This window comes from Meriones unguiculatus, chromosome 1 (assembly GCF_030254825.1).
Source record: "Meriones unguiculatus strain TT.TT164.6M chromosome 1, Bangor_MerUng_6.1, whole genome shotgun sequence".
Classification (NCBI taxonomy): domain Eukaryota; kingdom Metazoa; phylum Chordata; class Mammalia; order Rodentia; family Muridae; genus Meriones; species Meriones unguiculatus.
In genome coordinates, this window is record NC_083349.1 from 107025962 (window position 1) to 107049520 (window position 23559).

Consider the following 23559-nt stretch of genomic DNA (forward strand, 5'->3'; position numbering starts at 1 on the left):
TGGGTGAATTAAAGGCAATTGCATCACTAAAAGTCCCACCTCAACTTGGGTAACGAAACACAAATGCTGAGGCCCCCTGCCCACCTTGTAGGCAGTAACGCTGAAGGGTTTCTACTCTATAGCCATGGTTTGTTGTCTGCATAACCTCAGGGATAGACCCTGCAAGTCTTATCATTTCCTGAGCTTCCCGGAAGTTAGGAGCCTTTCTCTTCCCTCCAAAAGAGGACATTGGAAATACTTGTACCATAACCCCTAAATCACCTGATAAACTGAGATTTTTGTAACTTGCACTGGCCTGCAGATGAGGGCACAGGGTCACACCCAGCTGGCCCCTCCCATGAGGTGGGGAAAGCAGCTCTGCAGTCTGCCAGACTGGGTTTGAGTCTCCCATGATGGCCGTAGACCTTAGGCTACGCATCAAGCCTCTCTGGACTCAGTTTTCTTACACAGGACACTGAGATGGGCACAGTTAAGACCTGCATAGATGCCTCATAGAAGCTTCATAGGCTAAGGTAGGCAGAAGTATAGAAGTAAGCAGGCTTGGTGTGACGTTAAGGTCCGTGCCATAGGAAGCACTCCAGGGAACAAAGAAACAAACAAACAAAAACCTTAGCATTTCAGATACTAATAATTGTGTGTCTGGGGAGCTCTACTTAATCTGACTTCTCAGCCAAAGTAGAGGGGCCTGGAACCAGGACCATCAGGAGCACAAGCATGAGAGATTGGTGTAGGAAGCCTGTAAAGGCACCAGCCACCACAGCGAAGAGTATGAGCTAATGCAGCCTTACCTGAGGGCCACCCCAAGTGGATCCTGCGGCTCATCTTCACGGGGACCAGAGACTCCCCCCTCCCACTTCCCACCTCCCACTGAGAGCTAAGTATCAGAAAGCACAAGCCAGACCTTTCCTTCCCTCCATTCAGCAAGGGAGACGATGCCTGGGCAGCCTACTTTTTCTCCTCACCACCTTGGTCTTTCAGGTTTGCAGGAGACTCAAGTGGCAACAGGCTGCCAAGTTACCATAATGCATCGCTGTTAATTGAGAAACAAATAACTGCCAACATGTTCATTATAAGACGCAGCCTTCCTTTCTTCCTGGAAAATGTGGTTCCTAAGGGTTTGGGAACTGGAATGCATCTTAGTAATATAATGAAAACCCTTCCTTTCACAGGAGAGAGAGAGAAAGGATCTCCTCAGCCTAGCCAATCACAGAGGAGTCAGGTCCCTGCCTGACAATGACAAGTGTTGCTCTCCACAGCAGAAAGTGCCTGTATTCTCTAAATTTATTCAGTAAGTGACTCCAATGCTAGGATCTGATGTTAGAGCCTAGGAAGGTTATGCTGGACCGGGCACACCTGTTGGAAGCCCAAATCCTACCTTGTGGGTGGAATTGTGTGTGACAGGGCCTCCAGCAGGAGATTCTGCTACATGAAAATTAAGGATTCAAGGATCCCACAATTCTCAGAGAATATGGGCCAGCCCTCAGCCCGTCGATGACGTGTAAGATGCTGAGCAGACTGTGAATGTGTGTGAGGGGCTTTGGTGCTTCCATTAGCCTTGAGTATGGTCAGATGGGCATGCAGCATCTCCATCAAGTCTTGGGATGTGAGCGGTGGAGTAGTCCTCCCACAAGACCAGCCTTCAACTGCCTGAGCTAACAAGGAATATGTGTCTGTCTGTGTGCCCTCTAGGAACATCCCCAGGCTCCAAGATGGCCTTGCAGAGTTCCTTTACTTGTTGGAATGGAACAGTTCTCCAGCTTGGGCAAGCCTGTGACTTCCATCATGACTGCGCCCAAGGAGAAGATGAGGGCCAGCTATGCAGTAAGTTGACGGGGATGGGGGATGCAGTTCTGATCCTACTCAATCCTAACCACTCATGCCTGTAGCCCTCTCTTATCCCATAACCCCATGCATGCAAGCATCAGTGGCCTTCCTGACACCCAGTGGCTCCCCTGGCAACACAATTCCTAGAATATAGAGGTCTATATTAGGGTCTAGAAACAACACAGTCCTCCATGCTCTGTAGTCACAAATAAGGGACTGCAGAGATGCTCAGAGGTTAAGAGCCCTTGCCTCAGTTAGAAAAGACTGTGATTCAGTTCCCAACACCCACACTGGATGGCTTACAACTTCCTGTAACTCTAGTTCCTCGGGATCTGATATTCTCTTCCTGCCTCTGTGGGAACTTGCATGTGCATAGTACACATACAGACAAACAAGCATAAGAACATGCATATTTTAAAAAAAATGCAATATTTTAAGTTTTTAAAACTTAATATTTTAAGTTTTGCTGCCAGCATCCTCGGGTCCAGAGGAAATGAGCAGGATGAGGCCCAGCCTGGTGGTGTGACATTAGAAGTCTCAATGCCCACACTGCCCTCACTTCCCAAGCCTTACTCTTCCTCCCCATCTTCTGTGCACCCCAACGGCAGCCATATCAAACCACTTTGCGTCTCCATGGCACTGCCCTGGCTTTGCTTGAGTGGTCACCCCTGCCTAGAACAGACTTCTTTTCTTGAGTCTCAGCTATTCCTTGAAGACTCTCCTCAACAGTCCATTCTTCTAGGAACCCTCCTCTCATCATCTCCAATGAGTGCAGTTGAGTTCTTCGATCTTTGTACCCTTCCTACTCAACCAAGTGTGTCCACTCATAATCATTTCCAAAACTTGTCATCAGTGGCTTTTTGCGATACAGGTCACACACCACATAACTCACTCATTTAAAGTGTATACTTCACTTCTTTAATATAGTTTCAGGGTTGTACAGCCATTACCATGGTTGAATTTCAAAATGTTTTACAAGCGCATAAAAGAAAGACCTTGCAATCTCTGCATTTTCCTCCCATCCTTCTGCCACAAGCCCTAACCATTAATCTTTCTGTTTCTATAGATGCACCTCCCTTGCTGAATCATATAATATATAGTTTTTATTAATTCATTCAATTAGCTTAGTATTTTTTATATTCATGCACAGCATAGCACATGCCAATCCTGCATTTTTTAATTGCAGAATATGGTTTCATTCTAGGACTATACTACAATTTTTCCATCTATTCATTAATTCATGGCCATTGTGTTGTTTCTAGCTTGGCCTTATTGTTTGTAAATAATACTGCTATGAATAGCCACATATCAGTTTGTGCACAGATAAGTGTTCAATTCTTTCAGCACACACCTAGAATAAAATTCCTGGTTCATACAGTAACTCTACATGTAAGGTATTGGGCAAGTGTCAAAATACCTTTGAAAGTAGCTATATCATTTTATAAACCCAGCAGTAATATATAAATATTCTGTTTTCTCTTTACTTTGCTAACACTTGATATTATCTGCCTTTTTTCATTTTAACCATCCTAGCGTATCCGTATCAGTTATGTGTTATGGAACTAGTTTCCAGGTCTCACTCCCTCTCTGTGGGAAAACCGGCCTGGTATCCTTTTCAGTGCCAGTATCTCTCTTGGTTCCTGGCATGGGCTAAGTGCTCGCTGACTAGTGACTGAAATGAATTGGGTGAGTTGGAAAACTTGAGCACCATAAAGAGAAACAAATTGTTGTGGTCACACTGCTATCTAGGCAGGGCAGTGTAGACTTCCCACCAATGACTGATCCACTTGAACATCGAGTTCTCAGCAGCGGAGCTCAGCGTTTGCCAGGGAAACCACAAACACAGAGCACCTGCAGGGAGCTAGAAAATGTGCCGAATCCTAGGGCACAGGCAAACTACAAGGATTTAATCTGCAGAACGGCGAAAGCCCACAGCTGGTTTAGAGAATGAAGCAGTGAGTGGCCCTTCAAAACTTGGGAAGTGGGGGAGGCAGTCATGCCTGGGATGCAGTGGGGACCAGACCAGGGGCTCAAACACACACCACAGACACCACTGACCTCTGAGGAATTCTGCTAAGTAGCTTTAAAGACTGAACAATGGTCCACCCAAGTCATCTGGACCCCGTGGACGTTAAGAGGGGTTTATATACATTCATTTATATCCATTTTTCAATGTCAAAAAAAATCTTATTTTTGTAGAAAGACTTCAAGTGAGGTGTCCCAAGAATAATGGAGTCATGATAGGTTTTGATGGTTTGCAACAGGGTTTTGGTATCCAAGCTGGTGTTCAACTTGCTTTGTAGCCAAGGCCTAAACTACTATGCCCAGGTCTATGGGGGAGAGGGGGCTGGACTTCATGCATTTTAAATAAACATTCTGCCAACTGAGCCATATCCCCAGTCCCCGTGGTGTGTTTTCATATAAAACGCCGTGAAGAGTTTTATATGAAACCAAACTCACAAGCCGTGCAGGTAGATTACAGCCCCACTTTGTTTGCCTGCACATTCTTTGTTCCCAGTTTTTCCTCAGCATTCTCACAGCAAAATGTGCCTTGGGCAGCAGTCTGTACACATTCGTTTATTTATTTGTGCCTGCCGCATTTCCAGCAGTGCTTCTAAGCTCTGTAATTTTGCAAATGCCTCTTAAAAGTTTTTTTGATACTCACTTCCCAGCTGGGACATAGGTTAGGCAGGCCATGCCCTGATTTACAATAGGGAAAATTGTAGGCAGGGAGAAGGTAATTGATTTGTTCAGGGTCACACAGCATGTCGGGAACAGAGCTGTGATTAGAGCTCAGAGACCTCTGGATCTAACTCATTACTGTGGCTTGGGGCATCTCCTTCTTCTCCTCAGCTTGTCATTGTGGATTTCTGGAAGCAGCTCTCAGCTTCAGGACAAGCCAGGCTTGGGCACCAAGGTCAGGAGCATGAGGCCCAGTGGCCTTTTCAGCCATGTTTGAAAAGCTGCTCTGATCAGCTGTCAGAGGGACAGCTCTATCCTGGAGAACACCCATGTGGGCTGCAGAAACTGGAAGCCAGTTGCTAGGAAGAAAGGCTTAATTCAAAAATAGAAGTAGTCCGATCTTTGCACCAGCTCTTGGCAAAGGTCTTAGCAGATATCCTTCCTCCTTCTTCCGGTCCTACTCTTTCTGGCACTTGTGCTGTTTTGCCCCGTAACATCGTTGATGCTGGAAGCCATCACCATGACGGTAACAGCAGCCGACAGGAGCATCTGCTCCATGCCAGGTACTCTCTCCCAAGATGAACCTATTTCATTGGTCTTGGAGAGCAGAAGGCTGAAGCAATCATCCAAGATTGAGCAGTGGTTCAGCCTCAGTCTGACTGCAGAGCTCACCGCCTGTTCTGGAACACAGCAGGCCACACCCACCTGCTACTGAGAACTCCTTGAACAAAGAAGGCTGAGAAGAACCAGAGAGGTCCAGGGTGCTGCCACCACCTTTCTGTCATGCAAGAGGGCTCTCAATTTTTTTATCTGTGACATAATTCGTGTCCATGCCCCTGCTTTTTGGATTAAAAACATCACCAAATCCAAGGGAGGCCTCCCAGGTGTGTAGCCTCAGTGGAGAGTGTCTGCTAATGCCCCAGCCTCAATGGCCTGTGACTCTCCCGAAAGGGGCCAGGAGTCCCTGCTTCACTCCTCTCGCTAACTCATTAGCTATGCACGTAGATCACTGCCCTTCACCTTCCAGGGACCCAACAGTCTCATCTGTTTTCTGGGTATAAGCTTCCTTCCAGGAAAAAAAAAAGTTTTTTTTAAGTTTATTTCTTTATTGTAAAATAAAACATTCTGGTTGTAAAATACTTGGAAGATCCAGGAAAATGCACAGGAGAAAATACTATTGCCCATAATCCTCCCTCTCAGACATTCCGAGATAACCATAATATTTTGATGTATTTCTTCTAGCAGTTTTCCCCATGACTCCATATTTTCAAGGGAATGTGTAACACATATTTATCAAAAATGTTAACAGAGTTGTCATAAGGGAAGAGAAAGAAGTAGTGTCATTTGGCCTGCCATTTACACTTGGCAGCTTCCACAGCTGTGGCTGGGGTCACGTCCCTGTGACTCTACCCATTTGTCTCTCTTAGAGTGGAATCAGGTGTCATAATTGCCAAATGTGGTGGAATTGATTGAACCTCCCCCTCCCCCAGCACAACTCCATTTGCCATCCAGCCGATGAGAAGCCTGGCCACAGCCCAAGGAGGGAGGACTCTGAGAGAATGACATTTTCTCCAATGTGAGGTAGCCAGGGATTCCCTGGAGAGCTACCTAAAAGGCAGATTCTAAGCAGCAGGCTGGGGTGTGTGGAGGGGCGCCCTGAGAGTCCGTGATGGTAATTTCACAGGCCACAGAGGGGTACCTGGTCCCTGGAGCCCATTTCAGTGGCAAGAAGTTAAGAATTAACCTGTTTCCTTTCCTCCGGCAAATAGATATTAAAGCCCTGCGGTGGGCTGTGTACCCAGCAGGTGCCTGGGCTGAGTGAGAAGAGGTGGGAATCAATCGAAGGCTCAGGCAACGTTAGTAGACTCTGCCTTATGGGCCATCCTAGTCTCAGCGACCACTTCCTGGCTTCAGCCTAATCCATCAGGGGTCATTGTTTTGATGCACACCCATACCAGCCATCTCCAGAGTGCCTTTCTCGTAGAGCACACTGTCCCATCGTGCTTAGAAAAGATGGACATCCTCTGGGACTTCCTCCCTTCAAGGTTTAACTGCCACATAAACCTGCCACTGACCTGCCTTGTTGTCTTGCCTGCCTCCTCTCCCTTCATTCAGACAAAAACAGATAGGACTCCCTCTCCAAGCCGGTCCAGGAGGCCCTTCCTGAAAGATAGGGAGGATCTGGCTGCTTGGTCCCCTCCCCCAGGGACTTACCCTGGTGTGGGTGTCATGACACTGGGCAATACCACTGCCATGCTGTTTAAAGTTCTGCACAACTCTGCTCACAGTAGTCCCTAGCCCCATCCTTTATCCTAGCCTGAAACCAACCCGTCAAATAGAAACTAATGTTCCCTCCACTTTACAAAAGGGAAGCCTGAGGGTTCCAAGATAGGAAGTGACTCACCTAAGGGAACCCCACAGAAAGGAAGGGCTGGGTCTGGAGCCCCTAGGTTTGCAAACCAGCACTACTGTGTTGCCAGCGCCTGGTAGGGTTGGGGGCGGGGTTTTCTCAGCTCTTGCTCTGCCCTGGCTCCTCCCACCAGCCTATCCCCTTCGGCAGATCCCTGGTTAAGCACCCAGGTAAAAGACTTTCCTAGAAGGTCACTTCTAGATGCCAGTTGTTTTCTGTGCGAGAAGCGGATATGGGATCCCTTGAGGGTGGAAGTAAAAAATAAAACAGAAAGATTTCCTTAGCTTTTGGATTTTTAATCAGAAGAACACGCAGGGCTTTGGGGGGAAATGATTTCTTCAGGGGGGTATAAATGGGAAGAGATGCTTAGAGTCAGTGACAGGCTGTTTTAATTTATAATTCTGCCTCTGTGTGAAATGCACAGAGAATCGGGGGGAAATGAGTAATAATTCACCACGGTGCTGTCACAGCCAGGAAGCACGAGGGCCCTCATGCACCCGCTGCTGCCAAGAAGGCTGAGACAAGAGGAAGGACATGCAGAGCGGTGGGTCTTAGAGATCTCCTCTCCCAAGTGGAGACAGGAACCTGCTGCTTCCACGTAACTAGGCCTAGAGCTGCTGGCTGCTGTCAAAATAGCCTAAAACAGCCCACCAGCTCTCCTGGCTGAGAACCGGCCTAGAGCCATTCTCAAAGGAAGCTGGAGGAAGTGAGTTCTCTTTCTGTCCCTTTCTGGGGAACCCTGGGATATATAGCACACAGAAAACTGATATTATAAGAAAGGCTCCTGCCCGACCCCCGGCCCCCAACCCCCGACCCCCGACCCCCCCCCCACACACACACACACCTTGCTGCTGAGGATCTTGGGCCTCCTTGCTCCTAAGGATCATGAACCCCTTTGCTGCTGAACCTTTAGGTGATATAGAGGCCACTGTAAGCAGGATTGTTTAAGCAGGGTTACCCAGGTGATATTACAGGAATGAAACATCCCCAAAGGTCAGCGCTTAGGCCAGCATCAACAGCTCTTGTCCAGTGAACACTGAGGTAGGAGAGGCCTCAGCTCCACAGGCACCCAGGCTGGCTGAGGCTCACAGAAAACAAGAGCTCGCTAGTCACTGCAGCAAAGGAAGGGACACTGAAGGTTAACAAGAGCCGCCTGAGACACTGCCAACCTCCACTCCTCTAGCAAATCGCCCAGGACTCAGTGATTTTTTGGTTTTACTTCACTGCAAGCAAAATGGGGCCAGTGGAAAGTTTTGAACAATGTATGTCTATGCAGAACAGGGGTGATCTGAGGGATTCAAATCAACCACCCCGGGTTAGCACTCCCTCCACCACCACCACACTCTTGTCATTACAGACTAGTGCCACCTAACTACACATGCCCTCTCTTGGACAATTCCTTATTGGATCAGCATTAAGAGAGCAGAACTGAAAAGTGGACAATATGGTTTCTAGCCCCGTGGGATGACTGTTGGCTCTTTGGATGTGTTAAGCATTTCTGAGCCTCTCCTTTGTCATATACAAGACTGAGTTGTGAAACTATTATTACCATTTCACTTTACACAAAGGTTCAGAGAATCACTAACCAACAGACAGTCACACGCACAAATGGCAGCACAGCAGAAGGGGAGGGCCACTCTTCTCACCATTGATGAGGATAATTTGGTCATCCCTGGCTAATTTGGCTTGGTGTTTGCCATTGGTGTATTGGCAATGATGGTACTCCATGATCTCTCCACAGGGAAACTTCCTGCTGGTTTTTACTGTAACTTTGAGGATGGCTTCTGCGGCTGGACCCAAGGCTTACTCTCACCCCATATGCCTCGGTGGCAAGTGAGGACCCTAAAGGATGCCCATTACCAGGACCACCAAGGTACTGCTTTCTTCCTTTCTCCCTGATGTCCACCCTAGTTTCTCTCCGAACAGACAAAAGAGGTAGGGCCGTGCACACCAAGGCATCTTCTTCCACACAGTATTCCGTTCAAAGCTTACCTGGGACGCTCACACCCAATCTCCTCTTCATCCCTTCTTAAGATCTAGAATTATTGAACATGTCCAAGCTCAATATCACGTTTTGTTATTTATGTATGGAGCTTTGATGAGGGATTTTCTGAAAATCAGCAGCAATAATCCTAATAAAACCGCTCTTTTATTTTGTGTTAAAGTCCTACCAAAGTTCAGGCATATAATTCATTGGGAAATAGAGAAAGCCATAGCCCCTTTATGCCTGGAAAGACTAAGGCACAGGAAGGCCTCGGGTCATTTGTCTGAGCTGTGCCCTCAATCGGCTTATTTCCTGTGGCCCAGGTCCTTAGCCATCTCCCACTCCCACCATCTTCAACTGGCAACAGCTGTCTTCCCCTCCTTGGAGTCTCTCTCACCACTCTTCCTGCTCAGTGCTAGACAGTCATGGGCATTCTTATCCAAGATGGCTGACACCAACTCAAGGACACCAGCTAGAGGGGTTGGAAAAAGAGAGGGTCAGCAAAGACAGCATAGTCCCCAGAGTCAGGCTGTAGAGAGCTTGGGTCTCACCCAGCCATGATTCAGTCTTGCTTTGTTTGTCCCTGGTAACTATGCAGAAACGAGCTCGTTGTCTACCTCTAAGAAGGATGGGGCTGGAGGAGAGGTTCTGTCTCTATGCCTCATCCTCTGCATTTGTCCTCTCTAGGTGGAACTCAACATACCCTCACCAAACCCCCTCTCTTTCCAGGCAAAAATTACATATCCTATGGGTTACTTTAAGAAGTACCAGTAATGAAGAGTGTGTGAAAGGATGCTGTCCAGATCCACTGTGATGGAACCCAGAGCCCACACAGCTCTGTTTTCCATCTTCAGACTTAGCTAAAGCTGAGAGGATTGACTTTGGGCCAGGACACTTCTACAGTGGCCCTGTCACACTGCCCCAAGAATGGAGTTCCACAGAGGCCTCTTACCAGATGGGAAAGGCCCAGGAGCTCCTGATTCTTCTCTTACCCTCATTACTTCACATTACCACCTTAGCTGCCAATCTGTAGAAGGAGCCAAGAAGGGACCCACAGCCAGACAATTCCCTCATATCTGATAGCATCCCCTGTGGCATGATAGCAAATAATTATCCAGTCATGGTGGATGCTTCCAGTGACATGGCCCTCACCACCTCCATGGTTGGTGGTAAACCCCATTGTCTCAATAGTTCTAAATCTCAAACCATGTGTCTTTGTCCCCAGGAAATAACTACCTTTCCATAAATTCTATTCATGGGCCATGATATTTTTTTTATAATTATTAGGCTCCAATCTCACATGACTGATTCATCTTTGTCCATCTGTCCAACCCACCTCTTGTCCTGAGCTTTCTGGTATCTCTAACCTGTAGCGATAACTTTGCTCTGGCCCCACCCATATTCACTACTTGGTAGCAATTTAATATCACACTTTACTGTGAGATGGAGGACAGTGGAAATGAAGGACTAGAGTCATGTTGGGGCTTTGTGAACCCCTAAAAAGATGAGAACTCCCATCTCCGTAGTACTGACTGTCTTCAAAATACTCTGTGGTTCCTAGAGGGTTAAAGAATTTTCTTCCCTCCCAAGATGATTGGCAGCTCATCGTCTCCCAGATTTTCAGGCCAAGTGACACTGCGGAAAAACAAGAAATTAGTCTCCCTGAAAAGGGCTTGGTCCACAGGATGGCCTGGGCTCTGGAGAAGGGTAAAGAGAGTGAAGGTCCTGAGACTACCGGAAGACAAGTGCTGCCGTGACTACCCGTGAGGTGGGGGCAGGGGAGTCCAGCCTGCCTCAGGGCTGCTCCTCACTGAAGCTGATGACCTTGAGAATTTAGAGACGCAAGGCGCTGGGACCTCCTAGGCAATTTGAAATGAAGAACTTAGCATGAGGCAGGATTTGTTGACCATCACGAGTTGGCTTCCTTATCCACTGTAGACAAGAAACCGGCATCCTCAAATATGTGCTTGGTCTAAATCAGAACTCTGCGTAGCTCACTAGCTGCTCCCCTCCGTGCCTCTGTGACTCTTTCCCTCCCTCCCCAGGTCGTGCCTTGTTGCTCAGCACCACTGACGTCCTCACTTCGGAAAGCGCAACAGTGACCAGTGCTACATTCCCCGCACCAATGAAGAACTCTCCCTGTGAGGCAAGTGTCTGGATTGCTCTAGGTCCCTGACTTCCCCCTCCCACCCCCAGGTCACTTCCAAGTGAATCAAAACAGATTAAGAAAGTTGCCTGGATAGCTGGACTGGTCATGTTCTGTGGAAAGACAGGAGAAATGTTTTTGCTGTGTTTCATACACAGAACATCCACCCACATGGGTGAAGCTTGATCAGCAGAAAGGCTTACCTTAAATACCCGTACTCAGCTACACCAAGCATCTTGCAGTAGGACCTTGATTTAAGCAAACCTGGCAAAACATTTCTTATAATAGGTGTAATAGAGAAGAGTAATAGAATTTAAAATCTTTTTTTTTTCAAAATATCAAGCTCTTATAATACACTTTGAACACTGGAAAGCATCAAAAATTTTATTTACATAATTTTACTAAGACATCAATAGCACTCAGTAAGGTGCAACAAAGCCACTACCCAAGTGGGTAAAGCTGCTGTCTCTTGAGTATGAGGCCTTCAGGTCTGGTGACATGTTCTTTCACATATGGGTCATATTCTCCAGAGACCAAGAAATACACTTAAGACTCCTCCACACATACAATAGCACGGTGTACTCTTGACCAATGACCTGAATCTGAGACAAGACTCCATTCTGACTGACTGTATCATTCCTCTGTCTGGGCAGCTAACAGACCTCTTAGGGCATCAGTTTCCTTACCTGGAATGTGGAGATACTATTATTTGTATCTAGCCTAGCAAAAAGAGCTAAGGACTGAAAAGGTGAGTGCGTGTAAATGGTTGAGGACACCAGAGGGAGCAAAGCAGATGCTATAGTAAATAGTGCTACAGCAGTGCCTGGAAAGCCCTGGGCTAAGGAGAAGAGGGTTTCTGACAGGTCTCAAATGCAGAACACCGGCCATACCTATGGGAGTTTGCACATGCTCTGGCTCCTACACCTTCATCTTGCACACAACGGAGAGCCAGCCCAGGGCCTAGATTCAGCCAGTCCTCTTTTTGTGGGAATCCACAGAAGAAGCTCCTGCCTGGCTCAGTTTGAGCTCTGCACCTTCTAGGTAGTTTGTTTTCTCCCAAGTAGTAGACATTCTAAAGCTGACCAGTTTTGCATCCTCTCTTTCAGCTAGTAGAAATCCTGGGAGGGAAGAAGGATTTAGCAGAAGGACATAAGACTCCCCTTGCTAAGGCACCAAATTCGAACCCCCCATGACTCTTGTGAATAAAAGCCAACCATCAAACAAAGAATAGAAGAGGCATACAAATGATTTTTCAATCAAATGAATGGCTAAATTAAAGCAGCGACTCCCCACCCCCTTAGTAAGCAAACAAGTGTGATTTTGTAGCTACCTGACTTCGCAAATATGCATTTGACCTATCTTTCTTACCTTCTCTCTATCTGTCTCATCTCATCAAGCGTTGTGTATCTCTCAGCCACCTTAACTTCTTTTTGGAAGAAGTCTGGGCAGAAATAAATAGATTCATTAAGACAAATTGTATTTGAGAAGCCACAGGCTCTGGTGCAGATGGTGGAATTACAGTCATTGGTGAGGTGCCTCAGAGCGGGTACATAGAAGAGAAGGCTCCTTGTGAGGAAACCTGAATGAAGACAGATGGTGGGCCCACCTGAGAGGACAGGAGGCTTCTTAGGAGCATTTGGTCTTTAAATTTATTCTTTGCTGGGTTTAATATGAGCCTAATTTCAGAGGAAGAAATGTCAAAGCAAAGCACTATTTTCCTAATACTCTGTCAGTCCTATGATAACCTTTGAGGTGATCAATAGCTGAGACAGGTGTTTTCCTTGACTTTCTTTTTCCTCCAGTTGGATTTGCTCTAGGCTGTTTCTGTTATTTCCTGCCCTTTTCCAGAGCTTGGCTGAGCAGGCACAACGGAAGGAAAGGAGCGGGTTCCCCCCACCACAATCACATCATTCATGTTTGTGTACGTTTATACCACCACGACTTTCACAATCAGCTTTTCAGACTATCGATCATCGAAGGCTGATGGGGGCTCGATCTTAAGAACATTGTGCTGCTGTTGGGGTCGGGGGCAGGGTAAATAAATAACCAAAATAAAAATGCATGTGTCCAGGTTTATAACCTGTCACTCACTATATCCAAATACTCGGTGCAGAAGGTAGGAAGTGGGTTTGTTCCCTCCGGGGTAACTGGGCTGCAACAGCAGGGGCACCAGTGACTGTTACATTTCTGTGCAAGGCGGTGAGGGTGAGGTTGACTCGGGTCTCTGAACCTCTCGATTACTAAAAATGGCTTCCCAAGATTAAGAGGGCTGGGTGCAGGGAGATGGGTGCTAGTTAGGGGTATGAGTGATGTCCCCTGGAGGGTCAGACCCACGGGGCGGATACCCTGGTTGACCTGGACTTCAGGATTTACTCCTAGCCTAGACTTGGGCCTGCCAAAGCTAATGTATGGAGAATGCCTGAAACCGTGGGCCCAAAACAGTGCACATTCACCCGTACACTTCCACCGGGAGCCGAGGCCCTCTGATGAATTTCCATCCAAATCTAGGAATGAACTGGCTAGGAAGTTTATGTTTCTCCTCGGAACATGGACAAATGGGGTTTCTTGGGCTCCACGTTTGACTTCCTGAAAGATACCGCTGTGGCTGGGTCTCTGCATCTTCAGACTCCGTCCTTGCTGATTGGGGTTGCTGGCACTGGATTTTGAGATTTATTGGCTATTGCGCCTGCCAATCAGTGGTGAGCACAATCCATCCTGAGTGCGTGCAGAGCCTCCCCTAATACCTGCCAGCCCAAACCGGAAAACGCACCTTGCCATTTAGAAACATGAGTTAGAAATGAAGTAAAAAACGGCGGCATAGAAACAGAGTTGGGGGAGACAAAGGGGCCGGAAAAGCATACGGAGCCAGACCAAATGGCCACCAACAATGAAGACAAGGCCAGCAGGGGCCTTGTGACATATTAACTTCTAGAACATGAAGCCTTCCGGCTCCATGTCCTCGCTCCAGCTACCTGCAGCCACGACTGCTCGTTTCTCCTGCCCAACCTCTACCGCAGGCCTCACCTCCTCCTGCTCTCTGCGCAGCTGCACATGAAGCATGAATATTTGAAGACCCCTGCCTAGCCCGGCCACAAACAGAGAGAGCACTGTGACTTTTTTCGGTCCCCCTTCCCCGCCACAAGCTATTCTCCACAGGAAACTAGGGGGCCCGCTTACAATACATTCTGATTTTTATTCTATTTTTATTTTTATTTCACTGAGCTCCTGTTCAAATAATTAAAGTTGCCACGGGGGAGGGAAGCCTCGCCGTCGCTTTCATGTGCTTGCTCGCTGTCAGGCATGCTCCAGTCTGACTTGGCTTTGAGACACTCCGATGTGTCGAGCCTTTCAGCTGCTGCTAAAACAGAGAGGGACAGAAGAGGGGCAGGGGCTGTCCCACCCCTCCTCCTTGCCTTTCACACGTCCTGGAAGCCAGTCTCAACAAGCCCTGTGAGGTTTGAAATTCTGTTTTATTTGAATAGCCTGCCAGTGACTAGAATATTTTAAGTCACGGTCTCAAGCCGGAAAAAGGCCTAGAGCGGAAAGGAGTAGTCTTCTCTCATTTCTTTCCACCCTAAAACATGGGAGCCTTTTTTCTTTTGTTTATGAGCTGCGGGAATATGAAGGACCCAGCAGGATGGTGTGATGCGCCAGGTTTTGTGATGGTCATTTCCCCGCTGCTGGTTTGCTGACCTTGCCAGAACTGCATCTCTCTCCTTACATCCATGTTCACTTGAGTATGTGTGTACACGCACACGCACATACACACACGTGCACATACACACAAGTGCGCATGCACACACACACACAGAGAAAGAGAGAGAGATGCACAATGATATCCTGGAACACAACCAGACCTTCCCACCCTGAGGTCAGCCCAAGGGAAGAAAAAAATAATAACTTTAATTCACTGCTAGGGCAACTGAGCTCAGGCACGTTAGGTGTGGGGTTCTGCTATGCCTGTGTAGGCTCTTTGCCCTAAAGGGAAGGGGACCCACACTCTGTGTCATTCAGACTAGCAAATGTGACCTTGACAGATTTAGGAGAGAAGACTGGCAGGGGAATTTCCTTCTGCCATGCTTCAAGCCCTGCCCACAAACCTCTGAGAATGATATGCTCTGAGAATCGGCAGTGCAGACTGAACTCGTTCAAAGCTGCCCCACCTCCTCCTGCAGGCAGGCAAGGAAACACAGGAACTCTCAGGATGCCTGCGATTCCCATTTCTCAAACTTAATGACTTTCTCCTGTGGAAAAGTGAGGGGGAGAGAGGCTAGCAGGAACAGAAGAAGCTTGAGGTGGAGGGTTCTGCTTCCTTAGCCCCTGCCGACAGGGTAGTGCAGGGCAGTGCACAGAAAGAGATGAAAGCTAATAAAGACCACTACAAAGAGTGGATTCTACACCCACCAATGTCAGGGTCTTCTCCACCTGAGATCTAGGTTAGAGGACATCTTTGCTTGCCCCAGAGAGGGAAAGAAACATACCTCAGCCCCAAAGCAACACGTGCAAGTCAAGACCACAGCCAGACCTTCTGGCTCCAAGCAGCACCCTCTTCTCTCACACTGCCCTGTGGGACAGAGAACTCCTCCTTAGCTTAGAGCAGCGGTTCTCAACCTGCGGATCACGACCCCCTTGACAGATTTCTCTCTCCAAAAAAATTACATTACATTACAATCCTTAGCAGTAGCAGAATTACACTTATGAAGTAGCAACAAAAACAATTTCATAGCTGGGGGTCACCACAACATGAGGAACTAGATGAAAGGCTTGCAGCATCAGGAGGGTTGAGAAGCACTGCGTGGCAGGGATCTGATAGGAGCCCCCATATGTCTGGATAGGACACACCCACCTGTTCAGCACTCCCCCACCTACCAGAGAGGGATTCTTGCTTCTGGAGGCAGAAGGAATATCACTCCATCTGTAACCAGGACATTACTTCTCCCTCATGGGATCCGTAGGCTATCTGTTCCTTACATGTGCCAGCCTGTCCTTGGCCACACGTGTCTAGCCAGCGTCAGCTGACAGTTAGGAGAACAGCTGTTTCTCAGCCTCCTGGACTTGATCCTGAGTGAGGCTGCCATGCCAGAGCCAGGACACTTTCCACAGAGAAGACAGCTCTGCCCTTCTTCCTCCTCCGCTTACCCTTTCTCCCCTGCGATGTATTGAAGAGCTGATAGGTGAGAGTACAAGCCAGCCCCTAGCAGGGTCAACCTGAGCCAGCCTCTGTGCTGTGCACCCGACCAGTACAGCACAAATGCTTCATGGTTGAGGGAGAACTCCCCTCAGTAAGCAGCTAGGGACCAGCACTGTCTAGAAGGGAGGCCAGGGTGATGGTACCATCTCTCTCTCCCCGCACCCCTACCGAGCACAGGTCCTTTCAGTCTGGTACCGTAGGATCAAGATATCTCCTGGGGCAGATACCCTGTGAGTATCCGGTCACATCTTATTTGATGCTAGGCTACTCACCTCAGGAGAAAGTTGTTCCACAGCCAGGCTCCAGTCTTTGCCTCAATTAGGAACAAACCCATGGGGTCTGGCAAGGGGTTGTTTTCACAGTCACTTTTTGTTTTCTGAGTATGCGGTACCTCTAGGGACAGCTATTTGGAAAATGCCTTCTACCTCCCCTGGTACCAGGGTCAGGAGCTCGTGCCTGGGTATATGACATCCATCTGGATTGTCCAGTCTCTGTCCAGGAGAATACGATTTGGAGCTCAGCAGGAAACATAAGGTCTCTTTGGCTCCTACAGGGCAATGCAGTCATCTGGAACAAGTCAGAGCCACATGGACCTTCTGGTAGCTGCTTTCCTTTCCCTATAGCCCAACAGCCATAATATCGCCCGTGGCCAGAGGAATCTAGCTGGCTATGTATAGAGCAGCACACCCAGGGATGGAGACACTAATCTCAGAAAGCCTTCACTGGGGCCTGGACAAGTGCTTCTTTGCCTTAGGGAGGAGGGAGAGGAGACTAGAGCAGTGCAGGAGGTACTTCCCAAAGGGCTTTTCTGAAGGCCCATGGTATGCGTCTAAGATATGCAGCCCTTCTTTAGGTTTCGATAGCAACTATCCCATATGACTATAAAGGCGTCGCTACAGTAAGAGTCCACTGTACATCAAGGACAGCAGAGCTACTCCCTCTGCCTGCAACAGCCCTGGGAGTGAATGAATCTCCTCTGTTCTATAGATGAGGAGGAAGGATGGGGCTGTGGGCTTGACCGCTTAGACTGCTCAGCTCACAGACATCCACCGGGAGGAGAGCGGGGAGAGCCAGTGAGTAGCAAAGCAGGAATGCTGTCGTTTGGAGTCAGCAGTGTGGAGCCAGCAAGCACTGATTCTAACCCTACTTGGTGGCCAGCCTCACAGGAGACCCCAAGACTCTCTCTAGAGTGCTTATTTCATAGAAAAATTAAGAAAAAAAAAGTTGTTTTCAATAGGAAGTGTTCCAGGCTTTGGGTTTCTAAAGCATCACTCATCTACATGACCCTAAAAGGAAGCCAAATGTCTTAATTAGACCCCCCCTCCCTGAGACCCTCATTCTTTGCACCTTAACAGAAAGAAAGAAGCTCTTCCTTGGTCTGGGGGTAGGGGAAGAGGACTCTTAGTGTGTGAACATTAACTCAGGGTGTGTTTTTTAGAAGATGGTTCCCCAGTTCCCAGCTGGCTCCTATGCTCAGCTTCATCACCTCATTATCAGGACAGATTTGTGAGGAAGTGCAGACCCCACTTACTGATGCAGAAACTGGGGCTTAGAGAGTTGGATGGCTCGGTCAAGGTCAATCTGCTGTCAAATGGCATAAGCCAGGTCAGTGCAGAGCCAAATCTCTAAACACTCCAAAGTTGCCAAACTCAACCTAGGTCACTCGAGTTTAAATCCCACCACTACCCCACGAAGGACCCATCTGACTTCTGGCAAGTCACACCTCCAAATTGGGGATAAAAATACCTGTTTTTACTCGCTGTGTTAGGCTGTTGCTGGCATCAGAAGGAAACATGAAAATTCTGTAATCTTCACAATGCTTAATGAATGGCAGCAATTATTGTTGTTATCCCTCTTCTCAGATGCAAAAAAAAAAAAAATCACTGCTAGAATACATTTACTGTTCTTATTTCTCCTCTCAGGCAATCAGCAATTCAAACGCAGGTTGCAAGAATTGTCTAACTAGCAATAGTTCGAGGAGAACATGCGGAATAAAACCACTTCATCAATAATTAATTAATTAATTAATTACACAGCCCCTCAAGGATAAGGGTCTAGAGAAAAGCCTCTTCCCTGTGTCTTAGAGATCCAAGAAATAAAGGCCTATTGAGACTTGAGCCAAAGTAATTCTTACCTCAGCACATAGAGCTCCGGAACTGGAGACTAGCATTCTGTCACCCTTCACATTGTGATGTGGTGAGCTCTGCCAGGATACATGCTAATTGGCTGAAGTAATCAACAGCCATTACAATTACATTTGGACATAATTAATCTAATACCTTTGAGCCATTCAAACTTAATCCCTCCCCCATTACATGATGAAATTGAGGCACAGGAAGAATTACTGCCGAGGCCCAGGGGTGTGGGTGAAAATTTCCTTGGCCCATAGCAGACTTGGGTCCAATTCAAAAGCAGTGTCAATCACAGATGCTCATAGCTCCTAGTGGAAAACCTTAGCTGTGTGTGGCCCATCTCCAGAAGACCAGTCTGGTAAAACACGGACTTCCTAACTTTTGGGGGTTACATGCCTGGAGGACCCTGGGTCTGTGCAGACATGCACACATTTCCTGAGCCCTCTCTTCCCAACAGCTGTCTGTGAAGGTGGGAGAAATGATTTCACCTGAGCTCAGCCCTGCTCCCCTAGAGGAGGATTACAAATCTATCACTCAACATTCACAGAGAAACTGAGGCACAGAAGGGGCCGTTTGCCAGAAATCACACCATTATATTTAGGGGAAAAAAAAGATTATCTGTTTTTTTTTTTCTTTCTATAAGAATGGAAGGAGAATTCTTTAAAGAATCTAGAAGGGGGAAAGTAAAATCTCCAATGCAGAATCTTCTGTCCGCCCTAATCTGATCATATGTGCATGGGCATTTGCGTGTTATACCCCTAACGTGGATTTCCTAACTGCCCTTTATAACACAGGAGAATGAACCGAACACTTACCAAATATCTTTGCCAAGCTGGGGAAGGGGCTCATGGAATCTAATTAAATCCCTGAAGGGAGAGAGTACCACTAACTGACCCCATTTATGATGGACGCTGAGGCCCTGAGATAATCTGTAATAAGTGAAGGGCAGACCACTGTTTCTGATCTAGAGCCCCTGCTCTGCCACTGGGCTGCTGTGCTGTGGTGTCACATGCTCTGTCAGAGTGTCTAGCCTGTTGCCCTGGCTCCCTTACAAAGCCCACAGTTCAGCTGCCAGCACTGACCCTTTCTGGGGGAGGGGGGAAAGACACCCATTGTTCTTACTTTCCAATGCCAGCAGAATCCTGCCTCTGCCTTTTTAAAGATAGTATTTATTTATTTTTCTGATTATGAACGCATTCTGTGCTCATTTTGGAGCATTAGAGAAATACAATGAAGGATGAATGAGGTGAGTAAAGTTACCCTCAATACTACCCACAAAAGACAACCCCAGTTACCAGGCTGGCATACGTCCTTCCAGACAGAGAAACGAAGACCTGAACACAGAGACAGTTAACGGGCTGTATAAATGTTGGATCTTCTCTTTTTGCTTATTTTTGATGTCCATATATCAGTATTGTTCCTCATAAGCTTCATTTTAATAGTTGTATAAGTTAATTTTATAGTTTTTGTCCTTGTTATCAAAATTCATAGATGATCATTGCAAAAAAAAAAAAAAAGAAAGATGGAGAAGGAATAGAAACCCAATAAGAAGAAAAAATATTTGTGGCTATATAACCTTAGTATTCAGGGATCCCTGGTTATTGATTTTTATGTGCAATCTACATGTTTTACAAAGTAACCTATGAATTTCAATGGCTGGAGTGGTCCCTGATAATGTTTTCAAGAAGGATTCTGGTCTTTAAGCCTCCTAAGTAACCAAGCATCCAGTGTTGCTTAAACAACTATAATTGCAAGTACTTGCCAACATCATATTCTATTTGCCAACTATCAAAAAAGAATCTACATCTGGATAGCCTCTTGCTGTGTCGTGTTGATTTTTAATTAAGCTATTTATAGCTGAAAGAGTTGGTGTTTCTTTTCTCCAGGTGAATTAGAAGATGGAGAACAAAAATATCGGATTTTTCCATGAGTCAATATTCTCAGCTCAAGTTAATGAGATGCTGTACTGAATTCAAGGAACTCTTAAGATTATAGGTTCATAGCCAGAATCATTTCTGGTGCTTCAGGTCAGAAAGGAGCCTTGAGCACCGTGTTAGTTGCTTTTCTCTCTGCTGTGACAGAAAAATGTTAAGGGAGAATGTGTGTCAGCTTGCAGTGTCAGGATGACGAAGGGGTGGTCATTCATAACAGTAGGAGAGGCTCTTGTCATTTACAGAGGCAGTGAGAACACGAGACATCTTGCTCACATTTCTGTGGGTCTGGAAGCCGAGAGCTCAGGTCAGAAGCAGAGCCAACCCGGAACCCTCAAGCCCAGCCTCTACTGTCCTACCCCTGCTAGCTTAATCGATGTCTAGAAGATTCCCCTAGCTTCCCAAATGGTGCCACCATCTGGGGACCCAGAACCCGAACACTTGAGCCTGTGGGGAGACATCTCACATTCACACTCTGACAGCCTGTGCCCAGTGCATTTGCGAGTGACCCTTATGACAAACAACTCCAGTCTTGGTCATCAAGGTTGCCAAGCGACCCCTGATGCAGGAGGCATCTGGGATACTTGTTCATGCTTGAATCAAGTTCATCTTTCTACAGCTTTGTCTAGTAAAATATGCTTCTCTGTACTTCTATGAAACACATACTTGGAACATCTGTCCTTGATTCTGGCTCTAATTGTGGAACTCCCACTGCCCTTCAGTAATTTGAAAAACTATAAAAATCCCTTCCCCAAGAGGTGAGGGTGCTGCAGGCAGCACGGACAAGATTTGCTGCCATTGAATCTTTCCGCCGAAATTCTGCTATGAATTTTTTCTCTTACGGGTTCAAGAGATTGTTCTGAAACAGACACGGGGTATGCATAGCAAACTCAGGGCACATCCTAGACATAAAATTGCAGTAATTACCTCTGGAGGAGAAAAGGGCCATGAGAGAAATAATAGCATTAGGCCTAGCCACAATGCTGTGCCTGCTCTACATACAGGACTTTAATTAATAAAATGACAAACACTGGTACCACATAATTGGAAAGTCTATCAGGCCTCACTGAGAGGCAGGGGAAAAAAGGCCCTTGTGAAAGGGCCAGCTGGAGCCAGGAGATATAATTGCTGGTGGCATGCTCCTGGTGGTATCTCTTTTCACTTGTCTCACTTGCTGTCTGCATGCAAAAGAGTTTATTAGTCAGAAGCCTGCCATTTATAACCTGTAACTAGTAGGAAACATCCAGAAGGATTAAAAAAAAAAAAACTTATTGTTACAGACTTAAACAAGGGTTATCTTTTTTATAAATGTATATTTGTATAAGATTGTGTGTACTGGTGTAAATACATACACATGTCCACTAACCGGCTGGCAGGGACAATGGTAACACATGGCTTAAAATACACTATCTCCCTAATTCCTTCAATCTGAGAGTCCTCAGATAACATCTTGTTAATGTACAGAGTCTGATTCAGCTGAGCCGGGTTAGGATGGGAGGCCCTGTATTTGTAGAAAGTTCCCAGGGGATGCCACGGCTGTTGGGCTGCAGACCATGATCATGAAGCAAGGGTCTAGAGCCTTCAATAAGCCCCTAACGCTTTAAGGATCACCACAACATACTGTACACGCATTGAATGTTGTGTGGTAGAAAGAGCGGACACAGGCCGTGTGGAGTCCCAACCTGTAGCATTTGAGTTTAGCGTCCATGGGTGACTGACTTCACCTCTCTATACCTCAACATACCCCGTATCTGTTTCAGAACAATCTCTTGAACTCATAAGGGAAAAACAAACAACTTTGTTTCTGAAAAATGAGTGCATAGAGGCCGAGCTCATGCTGCTGTGACTGATAACCTAAGAAAAACAGCAGAAAGGACCAAGGATTCTTTGGCCTGTGGTTTCAGCCTATTGTCAGCTGGCTCCATCGAGTGTAGGTAGATCCACGGCAAGATGAGAACAGCATGGAGGAAGGGCATGGTGGGGAACTCCATGGCTGACTCCGTGGCAGCCAGGGAGGAAGAGTTGAAACAGGAAGGGTCTAGGGTCTAGAACGGAAGATGTTCCGTTCAAGGCACCCCCGACCCCACCCCAGTGATCCACTTTCTCTAATCAGGCCCCGCCTCCTACTTCCCATCAGCTCCCAACCAGGCCATCACACATGAATAATCCCTTCATAAAGTCAAGGCCCATATTAAGTCACCCCCAAAGGTTATGCCTACTAACTGAGAAGCAAGCTTTCAACACACGGGACTTTTCATGTTCAAAGCACAACAGTAATGCCTACATGGGTGGGGATTGTGGGTATAAAAAGAAGACAGCACGTGGAAAAGTGCTAGTGCAGTTTCCTGGCATTCAACGTCGATCAGAAAATGACTCCATACCCCATAGGACAACCAGATAGAAGCAAGTGTTAAGACTGTCTTCTAAGATTGAATTCCAGTGATGCTGGAAACTTGCTGTCAAGGCCAAGCTGGGCACACTTGGCTTGGAGATTCTTCGTTGAGTGTCATGAAAGGACTCTTTAGAGCTAGATAAGGGAAATGGAAATCCAAAGGAAGAACTTGAACCTACACCCGGCTTTAGGAACCATAGTGGTTTTAGACACAAGCAACTAAATGGGATTGTCAGGAGTCTTGACATTATGTCCTCCAGTTCTTTACCTTGAGAAGTTAGTGGGCTGAGGAGATGACAGAGTTGGTAAAGTACTCCCCTTACCTGCCTGAAGACCTGAGTTTGATCCCCTGGAATCCCTGTTTAAGAACAGGCCTGGGGTGGCCTTCTACACTTGCCATCCCCTCCATAAGAGGTGGAGACAGGCAGGGATCCCTGTGGGTGACTGGCTAGGCAGTGAGCCTACTTTGTGAGTTCCAGGCCAGCAAAAGACTCTGGCTCAAAATGAATATAAAAAATAATAAAAAATAAAAACAAAACTCCTGGTGGGCCACACCTAATAAACCACACTTGAGGCTGTCTTCTAGCCCCAACACGCACCCTCTCCCATGCACAAATGTGCACCTGTACATGCACAAATGCACATACACACATGCACAAAAAAAATAAAGTTGCTAAGAGCCTTAGTCCACAGGTCCAAGAGGAGAGAAGTCTGGCTTGGGCTACTCCTGCTCAACCTCAGCCTTGGGAATTCTCGCTCCCTGAGTTGTCCTCAGTGTCACCTGGGAACGTCATGTGGCATCCCAGGAAGGCCTCTGCTGAAGGCTGTGTCCTCCTCATATGGGAGAGTCACCTCACTCTGCTTCAG

General features: G+C 47.0%; 1 protein-coding gene across 1 annotated transcript in view; it reads left to right on the forward strand.

The window, feature by feature from the left end:
- Alk (ALK receptor tyrosine kinase) overlaps positions 1-23559 on the forward strand; it is a 703407-nt gene that overhangs the window by 574000 nt on the left and 105848 nt on the right. The window contains exons 6-8 of the mRNA XM_060364669.1: positions 1690-1821; positions 8658-8789; positions 10946-11046. Of these exons, the coding sequence (XP_060220652.1) occupies positions 1690-1821; positions 8658-8789; positions 10946-11046 (365 nt within the window). The remainder of the gene's footprint in view (positions 1-1689; positions 1822-8657; positions 8790-10945; positions 11047-23559) is intronic.